Source organism: Ictalurus furcatus, chromosome 2 (assembly GCF_023375685.1).
Source record: "Ictalurus furcatus strain D&B chromosome 2, Billie_1.0, whole genome shotgun sequence".
NCBI lineage: Eukaryota > Metazoa > Chordata > Actinopteri > Siluriformes > Ictaluridae > Ictalurus > Ictalurus furcatus.
This window is the reverse complement of record NC_071256.1, coordinates 33,657,527-33,669,002: the sequence shown is the minus strand read 5'-3', so window position 1 is coordinate 33,669,002 and position 11,476 is coordinate 33,657,527. Positions and strand designations below refer to the sequence as shown.

At 41.6% G+C, this 11,476-nt stretch overlaps 1 protein-coding gene across 7 annotated transcripts in view; it reads right to left on the bottom strand.

Moving 5' to 3' along the window:
* Nucleotides 1–3,969: 3,969 nt before the first annotated feature.
* The window catches only part of arhgap23a (Rho GTPase activating protein 23a), a 93,833-nt gene continuing 86,326 nt past the window's right edge, over nucleotides 3,970–11,476 (bottom strand). For all 7 annotated transcript variants that reach the window (XM_053616018.1, XM_053616010.1, XM_053615984.1 and 4 more), the window contains 5 exons: nucleotides 9,634–9,759; nucleotides 9,458–9,499; nucleotides 9,173–9,266; nucleotides 7,883–7,914; nucleotides 3,970–7,121 (listed from right to left, as the gene is read on the bottom strand). In XM_053616018.1, coding sequence (XP_053471993.1) covers nucleotides 5,688–7,121; nucleotides 7,883–7,914; nucleotides 9,173–9,266; nucleotides 9,458–9,499; nucleotides 9,634–9,759 — 1,728 coding nt within the window. In that variant the 3' untranslated portion in view covers nucleotides 3,970–5,687. The remainder of the gene's footprint in view (nucleotides 7,122–7,882; nucleotides 7,915–9,172; nucleotides 9,267–9,457; nucleotides 9,500–9,633; nucleotides 9,760–11,476) is intronic.

The following is an 11,476-nucleotide window of genomic DNA, read 5'->3' as shown; positions in this document are numbered from 1 at the left end:
GGTGTGAGTGAATGTGTGCATGGTGACCAGTGATGAACCGGCATCACATACAGAACAGGATGCATTCTTGTCCTTTGCCCAGTGTTCCTGGGGTAGGGCATAAATCGATGCAATCTGGCAACCCAACTCCAGAAAAGGACCTCCATGTGAGTGATGAAAATCACAGCAGTGTGTCTGAGAGTCTAAGCTCCCAGGCTGCCAGCTTGAATCTTATTTTTCTTTCTTCCCAATGCCCAGTCATAGTTTAAACCTTGCTTAATTAAGTACAAACATGCACAAATTGCACATGTGCTAAATTTTAATCCTTCAGCACAAGGCTGCTTGTAAAATGGTGCACTCTGGCAACACGCCGAAATGATTGTTAATCAACGTTTTTAATTTTTGCTTCTATGAAAATTATGGATATTTAATGATCATAATGTTGAACTCCAGACGAGGTATGCATAAAAGTACAGGTCTGAGACTTTTAGAAGAGCACATGGGGTTAATAACAGGCAGAAAAAATGCATTATGCAGAATTGTACGTGTTTTTTTTTTTAAATCTTATTTACGAGTGATAAAAAGAAAAGAAAAGAAAGAATGAAAAACAGTAGCCTATTGTTTTTCCTGGCGCGCCTCCTGCTGGTGACGTGAAGAATCACAAGCCGGCACTAGCGGTTACTTTAGAAGTTTACAACAGGGAGGCATAAAAGAAAGTAAATTACTGAGATTACTTCTTTTGTCTAACTTGAATTACTGTCCTCTATATTTGCTGTGTACTACAGTGTGAGAAACACAAAATACAAATCATTTTATAAGTGGGTTTTGCAGTGATTACAGTGCTATTACAGTTTTTCTCAGTTGCTTTGGCACACAGAATTCTTTCATTTCATTGCTTTCACATAGAATTCAGTTGTATGCATACAGCTGTCTTCCCCTGACCACGTGATGTAGTGAATAGATCCTGTATGGAGCTTGGAACCTAACAAAAGCACTAATTTCCTATATTTAATTATATACCCACCACCAGGGGTGTATTTACTGATTTTGGGGCCCTCTGCAAAATATAGGAATGGGGAAATCGTTTCAGTCTTTTAACACTGATATTTAAACAATTCTACATCTACATTTTTGTCCACTATTTGTCAACCAGGACATTTCAACTGTCATCTATGTGAGTGTGATGTTTATGCCCCAGTTATTCATCGCATATAATAACCATTTCTGCCTATATTGATATCTGTTGTAGTTGCATGCATTTTATGCTATCAATTCCCATAGGAACTACTAGATGGTGCATCACTCCATCACAATAGCAGATCAAGCCTTTCATTCACAATTGAAAGTTGAATACTTTGAGGTAAAGCAGATTTTTCCAGACAGCATTCATTACTGCAATACTTTCCTGGCAATTATGTAAGTATAGAGTTTTATTAAGTAGTGCTCATCGTAATTCACTATTCCACTGGCCATGTCATAATCTGCACAGGTTGTCCTAACAGTGTTGTTTATCCACCAAAAGCATGAGATTTCCTCCTCACTCTCACCCACACAGCATGCATCTTTACTAAGCCAATATACCGACTAGGTAGATTTCCAGTATAGAGCTGGATGTGGCTGTTTTCTGCAGCAGAACAGATACTGAATGAGGGTCTGGTAAGGACTTGAGCTGTTGAGATTGCAGAGAGCAGATGGAGGTTTCAGATCTAAAGGAGTAGTGTGCTGTTCAGACCTGCATGAGGCAGCAGGTGAAAGTAGACTCTTTATATATATGAGATTAGGCATTGGTTATTTGATATACGTGTAACATGGACAACATTCGTATAGTGGTCACATCAGTAGACGTGGTTTTATTTTGGCTTAATACATCTGCATTGATTTTGTTCTTGTGTCTATAACAGATATATTATCTCTCTTATCTCTGCATGGAGAACTTTGACCTGATTTAAAAAAAGGTTATGAAAGGTTATTTGAGTCCTTATTTGATTTTATGTTGTTTGTTCGTTTATTTAAATCTGTTTGCAAATGTACTATCTTATTACATATCCGAGAGGCATGTATATGGGTTGTGTTGTGTTAAATGAATGAATGAATGAATGAAGCATATTTATGTTCATTATATTCACAAAATAATTTTGTGCTGTGATCATAAATTTACACTGAAGGTGGAAAATGATTGAGAATCCCTGTTTTATAGTAAACACATCCTACAGACAGCAGACTGGGTGAATAAGCTGATGAAAAGCAGACAGGTAATTAAGATCAGAATGCGGCTGTGGCTCAGGCGCAGGTTGTCCGCTTTCTGCAGACGATTCAATGTCGGATTCGATCCTTGGCCCACATGCCTCCACATGCCGAAGTGTCCTTGGGCAAGACACTGAACCCCAAGTTGCTCCCAATGGCAAGCTAGCACCTTGCATGGTGTGTGTGTGAATGGGTGAATGAGAAACAGTGTGAAGCACTTTGTAGAACTGCTAAGGTTAAAAGGTGCTATATAAGTACAGAATATTTACCATTTAATAATGCATGGTCCCAGCAGATCTTGCATAGATTCATTTATCCATTTGTTCATTCATTTTTTTTTTCTTTTAAAGAATGATAGTGGTTACGGTTACTGTGGATCCAGAGAATGTCCCAGAAATGCTGGGTGCGAGGAGTACTAATCCACTTGCCATTATGTTTTTAGGAGGTGGAAGGAAACCAGAGAACCCAGAGGATCCCCACATGGACCCAAAGATGGACCTTGAGCCTAGGATTGAATGAGGAATCCTGGAGCATCGAGACAGCTACCCAATATACTACCATGCTACCCAATGTACAACATAAGGAAATAAAAAAAATATTTTTTTAATTTCATTGAAGTAAAACAATTTTAAAAAACGACACACATCTATATGTCAGTAAAATATTATATATATATATATATATATATATATATATATATATATATATATATATATAATAAAAAAGTTTTTAGCATTCCTAACTCTTTAAGTTGCTATTCTTTTATCAGGTGAAATCTGATTGGCTGATTGAACTGTCACGTGAATTGGAACTCTTGTTTCTTTGTTTCAAATCGCGTTTTCGTTAGCAACTGATTCGACTAAAAGACTCGTTGTCCATGAGAGGAAATGACTGTGAAAAGGGAGAGCAGTCGGTGTAAAAACGATTCGTTCCCCTTCAATACTACACAGTGGACTAAATAATTGTGTTGTGAGGAGTTTACACGACGTTTAGTTGTATTTCTAAAGCAACGCAGATTAGGGTAACGCTAGCTACTTCTGGATCAAATGTAAAGAGTCGACACCGGCGTGTGATGAGTCGACACCGGAGTGTGGTACAAAACTGCGGGTTAACATTGCAAGTGTTAAGGATGAGAAGCTCAGCATTGCAACAAAAAAAGAGAGAGAAAAAAACGTTAGACACATTTCTTTTAATTTACATGTAGTTTGAGTTTATATAGTCATACTGAACGCATCAGGGCATGAGCATGTCAGAATCGGACCTTTATTTTTATATTACTCCGAATCTTTCAGATAATGATGGGAGTCAGGCGGCCGCCAGAGGGCGCCATTTAGACAATCAGGATTTATACAACTCAAATTCTCATTCAGTACATTGTTATGATACTTGGCAAATTTATTATTCACAAATGCAAATTTTTGGGTAAGATCCCACTACTGTCAATTTTTCTGGTAGACTATAATTCCTTTTTTTTTTTTTTTTTTTAGCTTTGATGGGAATAAAAAACAAAAACATCTTTGAAAATTCAAAGAATGCATTCAATGTTTAACCTTGCATAATTTTATTAATTTATTTTTTTCTTCCCCTCTGGCTCTTGGTTATTTTATTTGTATAGTTTTCATCCACCGTAATGATAAAAGATGGCAGCGCAATTGCGGAATCAGCCATAATCTGTCCAAGGAAAGATGAATCAATATGCACTAAACAGTACTCAAATAAATAAAGCAAACCAACACGACAGCGCACTGCAATGCCCAGCAATAAGGAATTTATTATAGCACGTGACAGGCCGTTGGACAGACACTCTTCTGCAGGTTAAAGTTCTTTTCTTTGCATTGAGGTGTATGGAGTTCTGCATAGTACTGGTAAGTCACAGAGAAAAGGCCATTTACGAGGAAATAAACAACAGTCTATCAGAGGTTTAGTTCTGGTTGTTTTGTTTAAAACAAATAACACCCCAAACAAAAGTACTTATTATATTCATACAAAATATATAATATATATATTTTATGTATACTGTATACAAAACAAAAAGAAACTTTAAAGAAACGATTTCAAGTAAAATCTTAAAAGAAATGATCGTGCACCTATGTGCACGTTTTTGTAAACCATATAAAAAAAAAAACCCAACAAAAAAACAAATATGATATTATATGCATATTTACAAGATTAACTTAGCAAGGCTTTGTACAAATGTTACAAAATAGCTGAACGCACATACACACTATACACAAACCGTTTCAGACACACAAACATACACAGATGAAGAAATACTTAGAACGAGCAGTGTGTGCTCGGTGTGTGTTTGAGGGTTGTGAACATGCCACAATTTGTCTTGCGAGGTTATGGGGTCTAAGGTCAGTTCTCGACACATCTGATATCGGCAAACGCTGCCTCGCTAATACTGCATTAATACTTTGTTGAAGTCTGTAGTCGAGTAGACAAAAGAATGTGTGTATTTGTGTAAATGTTTGTGTAACCTTTGTAGGATCTGATGAGGCAGCATCGTCATGGTAACAAGAAAAAGGTAAAAAGCGGGTGAATTTAAAAAAATGTTTGTTTTTTTTTTCAATTTGGCATTCCCTCCATTGGACACAGTGAGAGAATGAGGACACGTCTTAAGGGAGGATACAGAAACACACAATGACCCCAGTGTGAGTGTGTGGCAAGAATCCTGGCAGTTCTTTAAAATGTTACATAGAGACCCTGCTGCTCTCTGGCGCTTTCGTAACACCGTGTTAAAAGAGCACTCGAAAGACTGAAGAAGAGAGAATAAAAACTTTGGCAACGTTTAAAAGAAGCCCTGTGCCGTGCAAGCAGAGCAGCTATGAATGAGAAAAAGGAAAACACAGTAAGCGAACCCGTTCATCGATACCCCTCTTCCACCAACTAGGTGCCGGTGCTGATTCCCGAGTGAGCGTATACTCTCAAAACAGTTGGGGAAATTGGTGTGGTTCCAGCACTAAAATGCTGCTTGTCTGGAACCAAAAATGGGTGATTTTAGGGCTTTGGGTTGGCGCCATTTCCTCGCCGTAACAACAACTTGTCGAGTTATTAACATGGCCAAGTTCTGAACAGAGGGATTTTTGAAGGAATGACGAGTTGCTGCTGTGACTCAGTGGTTTGACGAGAACCACTAAGAACCACTAAGCAACTAAATAGTAGCTACGTTGCTAAAGCTAATGCTAGCAAAACTGCAGACTATGTTGCTAAAGGTAAGGTGTCTTGGGTGTTATCGTGGTCTATGATGATGCCTCTGCTCAGTTCACAGACTTTGTTGACAAAACGAGGTAAGAGGTATAAACATTAGCTCTTACACCAGTGGAAATGTTGGTCGGCTGTTTACGAAAAGGTTCCCAGGCTCCCAGAACAAGCACCATGTTAATGGAAAATAGGGTATTGGTGTGAAACCTCCACATACACACTCTGTACTAAAGAATCCGATCAGTCCAATTCAAATGCTATCACAAGCATTCCTGGAACTGGGAGGTAGTATGGGCCCGGAGCGATGAAGAGGTGTCGACTGCAGAACGCTGGGGACCGGGGATAGGCTTATCCCCAGGACGTCGGATTAAAACGAAAGGTTTGGGGGGTGGAGCCGGGGGTTTGTTGTTGTTGTTAACGCCAGAGGAGACTTGAGCGCTTTTGTGCGAGGAGTCAGAAGGCGAGACCACCACTGTGTGTCTCCTCCAGGCCCGCCTACGGCGGCGGGTCTCAGGCGAGAGAGGTTTCCTCAGCCCCACAGAACGCATGTCCTCCGCTGAACCGAGCAGACGTGCACGCACCTGCTCTGCTAGTGATGCCTGACTTGTCGAGCCAGAGGTGGAGCCCAGGGCAGGGGGTGGAGCTAAGAGGTGACCACTGGATGGGGTGAGTTTGGGTGAGTGAGAAGCGGAGGATTCCGGAAGGCTGGTTCTTGTTCGCCCTTTGTTGGACTGTTGTTCCTCCTCGGTGGGTGAAGCGCTACAGACTTCTAAAGGATCTAGTGAACGAGCTTTGGCCTTATCTGCTTTTAGCCGCCGGCGCGCTAAAGTGTCACACTGAATGAGCCGATGGGAGTTGAAGGAGGGTCGGTTTTGGAGGCGCTGGGAGGCAGTGGAGGAGGAGGTGGATGGAGTGGAGGAGCGTGCTACACTTTCGGTTCCTCTTTCTACAGGCTCAGGGGTGGGGCGTTTGGACAGGATGGGAGGAGGTGCTGCTGTGGGAGCGGGAGCGGGAGTAGAAGTAGGTATGGAGGGTTTGCAGTACGTGTACAGGAAGCTGCGTGGTGTGGTCGGTTCTGGTGAGGTGTGTGTATTTGATGGAGGTGGCGTGCGTTTCTCAGGACGCTCCTGCGTGAGAGAGCGTGAAGCAAAGCCGCTTTCGTTGTCCGTCTCGCTCACCAGCTCGCTCCGCTCATCGTCTGCGTCGTCGCCCCGCCCCTCGGATGCTAAACTCCGCCCCAGCGTAGAGAGAGTGGAGTAACCCGAGACAATAGAACGTGCATCATCCCCTCTCCAGCCGCGACCTTTCATCTCTGACCTCTGGTCATCTTCCTCACTCAGGATCACTGAGTGTGCTTCTTCCTCACAAGGCATTCCGGGTTTGTCCTTACCCGGTGAGGCCACAGTCACTTCCACATTCCCTTCGTCGTCTTCTTCCTCTTCCTCATCTTCGTCCTCTTCTGCCTCTGCACGCGGAGCCGTGTCAGATTCACACCGCTCCATCTCCTTTCCCTCCCCCTCCCCCTCCACAGTGAGATCGGCTCTGATTGGCTCCTGTTCGGAGTCGTCGTCAGTGCTGCTGCCCAGGAGGCCGGCAACAGGACGTTTTCTGCGCCTCCGAGTCACAGCAGACATGATGGCCAGCGTTGTCAGGAAGTCCTTGGCTGTGAGGTCACGTTTCGACCCTCCGGAGCCCTGACAATGACAGAGGTCTGACCGTCATTACAGGATGTCAAACAGAATGATCAGAATAGTGTTTAAAGACGCATTACTTAAAAGGGTTTATTTTTGTTGTTGTTATACGGTGAACAGAAAGCCAGTTTGGTCTAACTGTGCACTGGGAAACCCCTTTATTTTATTTAGTATTTTTTTTATGCCTAATGTCCAATATAGCGCAAAGACAGCAACAATAAAACTTTACTATTAATAAAAAATTGTGCTGTGACATGAACATATAACATCCATCCATCCATTTTCTGTACCGCTTATCCTACACATGGTCGCGGGGAGCCTGGAGCCTATCCCAGGGAACTCGGGGCACAAGGCGGGGGACACCCTGGACAGGGTGCCAACCCATCACAGGGCACAGTCGCGCACACATTCACACACAGCGGACAATTTGGAAATGCCAATCAGCCTACAGTGCATGTCTTTGTTCTGGGGGAGGAAACTGGAGTACCTGGAGGAAACCCCCAGAGCACGGGGAGAACATGCAAGCTCTGCACACACAGGGCGAAGCAAACATGATAACCACTAAGCCACCGTGTCCCGTTCAATAATATATCCTTTAAGCAAATAAAATATGAATGCATTTTTACAGGACGTAATAACAGTCGCTCGCAGTTATTCCTGCCAGAGAGGTCTCCAAATCCTTAAAGTCTCAAATAGTATGTATACGTACAGCTTGAAAACAAATAACACAAGCGTTTGAACTGCAACTCTTACTCAAGCCTTACCTTAGATTTCGCTGAATCACTGTTGGTTGAGTCTAAAATCATAATAAAATAGAAAAAGAGAAAGAAGAGAGAAAGAGGCCAGGATGAATACGTATACAGACATGTTCCTAAGAAATGAGAGGCACAGAGGCAAGTAAGACACCTTCAAGCAATGAGCGAGAACTGTATCGTGTCTTCCTGACTCTGTGACTGTCATTCAATATGAAGCATCCCAACAAGAGACAATGTTCACACAAGAGTCAGACCAAGCAACATGTGCACGACGAATGGTTATTGATTGTCCTGCAGTGATGCTCAAATGTGAACAGGGTCTCCAAATCTGCAGCGTTAAAGAGGAACCGACACACAGTTGACATTACGTCACATACTGAGGACATCGACCCATCAGAGAAGCCATGTAGGAGGCGAGAGCAGGAAAGGGCATAAGGGCAGGGAGGATGATTTCAGAGACATGGGGTGAGGGAACATTGCATTGACATGAGTCACATAAGCACACCCAGTCACCATCAGAAAGTCGCTCACTCTCACACACACACACACACACACACACAGAGAGGCTACGCCAGGCGAAACCCATCCTACCGCAGTGGCTGCTCCACAGGCTCAGCTATGAGAAGGACGCAGAAACGTATAGAGAGAGAAATTGGAAGAGGAATACAAAAACAGAGGGAAAAAAAGATGAAAAATAAAAGAAAATGGAGAAGTACAGAGCACTCAACATGCAAGAAATCTAAACACACTTTTATAATCGTTTCTACAGCCTGTAGTGCCACATTCCGGGAACACCACTCATAATAAGGGTGGGCAATATAAGAAAACGATCATATCACGATTCTTGATTTCTACAGTACATGCTACAGTATGTATCACAATATATAGGTTTGTGTCACATATTGGAAGGAACTACAGTAGTGCTGCATTTTAAAAAAAATTGATTTTGATGCCATTTTATTTACCGTCTACAAAAATGTAACATCTTTGTTAATAAAAAAGAAAACAAATAAAATGGCGCACTTATATAAATAAATATTTTAACACTCACCATGTTTAGGATAAAATTGAATGTTCAAATTTGGCATGTCAATATAGATATTACGATATCCCCAAAGGACGTATTACATTATATACATTATATCGTCATATCGCTCAGGCCTAACTCAAAATATTTCAAAATCCTACTGGTGTAAAATCAGAGGAGCTCTTGAACGCAGCATCAGTCATTTAAAACAGACTTGAACAACTTCAGTGCGGTTTGTTCTTAGACAGTAGACAGGTTGGGAAGGCTCTCACCTGAGATCTCGCCCAGGACGCCAGCTCGGCCAATGTTCAATAAGAGGTGATCTATGTTGGGGGCGGGCTGAACGTCCTCTGTGTCCACCGGCGTCTGACAGAAACAAGAAACGAAAGAAAGAATAACTTCAATACACAGTAATTCTAGGGCTCATTCTAGGGCTTCTAACGACTCATATTTAATCATGATTTTTAGCTTCCCCAGTGAAATGATGTGATAAACATCACATAAAAATAATAATGACTATCAGAGTAATCATTGTTATCATTTCAGCTCTAACGTACCTTTTCATCCTTGTCGTGTTCCTCACTGAAGAACCAGGCGCACTGCACAAGCAGCGAGAGAGAAAAAAGAACGGGCAAATGTGTTTCGAATTCAAAGTTTAAAAAAAATAATTAAAAAAAACTGAAATAAAGATAATTAAAGTTTAGTTGTGGTGTTGAGCATGAGAAAGCTTTACGTGTTGGATGAGAGTCTCGATGATCTTGTAGCGGTCAGGCATGTGGGTCACCATGTCTGTCATGTTGTCCTCCGATGTTCTCACAAGAGTGGGCCCAAACACTAGCGCCAAGTTACGAGGCTGCATCTGCACGCACGCACACACACACACACACACACACACACACAATACATATCTCCGCAGGTAAATTTAACACTCCTACACAAATACAATATATCTTAAACCCCAATATAAGGCAGTATTTTTAACCTAATCTCTACACCATCTGTGTTTTATTTGATTTATTTATTCATAGGCCAGTGGTGGCTTATTGGTTAAGGCTCTGGATTACTGATCGGAAGGTCAGGGGTTCAAGCCACAGCACTGCTAAGCTGCCACTGTTGGGCCCTTGAGCAAGGCCCTTAACCCTCTCTGCTCCAGGGGTGCTGTATCATGGCTGACCCTGCGCTCTGACCCCAACTTCCTAACATGCTGGGGTATGTGAAGAAAAGAATGTCACTGTGCATTCGTATATGTGATCAATAAAGACTCATTATCATTATTTCATTCGTAATCTATCATTTAAACAGGATCCAAATGAGCAGTTTAAGATCAAGGGCCTCATTTAGGGACAAAACAGTGCCGACTTGATCGTATTGGGATTTGAACTCACAGGCCAAATCCTAAAGCCTTAACCACTGAGTGAATACCATGAACAAGAAAAAACAAAACTATATATCAACACTGTATGAAACTTGCATATAACAGAGGTCTAAGGGCAGTTCTTAGAGCATCAGTAAACATTATTGCACACGTTTGTAGAATGCGTTCATGAATTCTTCAGAACTGAAACATTAAATGTGTATAACACACTTTTGGAGATCTGACTACTATTTCAGAGGGGATAATTTGTGATGGACACATAGACTATGTTTACATGGACAGCAATAATCTAATTATTGACCTTACTCTGAGTAAGACAGTATTCTGATTAAGGTGTTTACATGAGTTGCTTCCAGAATATTCCTCTCATGTACCCGTTTTACACGTTATAGAACATAGTTCGATTAACGGCACGTCATTACATCACTGCGCCACGCCGTCCGACGTCCCTCCAGAATTTCACGTATCAACATACAGTTCGTCTTCGTTATGGAACCGTATACAGTTCTGGGTGTTTTTATTAAATTTTTTTTACGAACGCTTCAAGTGCGGTTAATTATTTGTCATGCTGTACGTGCAAATAGACGACTGGTTGAAGCCGTGGGCTGCGTCCCAAACCGTGTACTTACCTACTATAAGTAGTATAGCCGAGATACTACTACAGGCCTATAGTAGGCAAGTACACGGTTTGGGACGCAGCTGTGCTCTCTTGTTTGCCGTAAAACGGTTGAGCGCTGCCGTCTGTGATCGTGTCCCGTCGCAAAATGCGGTGAAAACTCTCACACGATGTTAATAGTGTGATTAAGGTGTGTACATGTCTGTAATACACATCTATAATGCGACTAAAACAGGAATACTCCACATGTCTTAATTCCATTTGTGTTTACATCGAGTATGACTTTACTCAGATTAAGGTAATTAAAAATTGCTGTTTACATGGTAATTTCTTAATCAGAGTATCGTCTTAATCGGGTTAAAAGTGGATTATTGTTGTCCATGTAAACGCACTGAAAGACACGGAAGTGCCTCAGCTGTTTTACCTGATGGTGCATGGACCCCACAAATTCTTCAAAAAAGTGTTTCCGGTAAAAATGTTCTCTCATTTCTGTCTCAAACTAAAAAAAAGATTTTCTATTCTTTCTTTTTTTTTTTTTTTCAGTACAAAGAAATGTAACAAAATTCCTGTCTGTGGTAATCACAC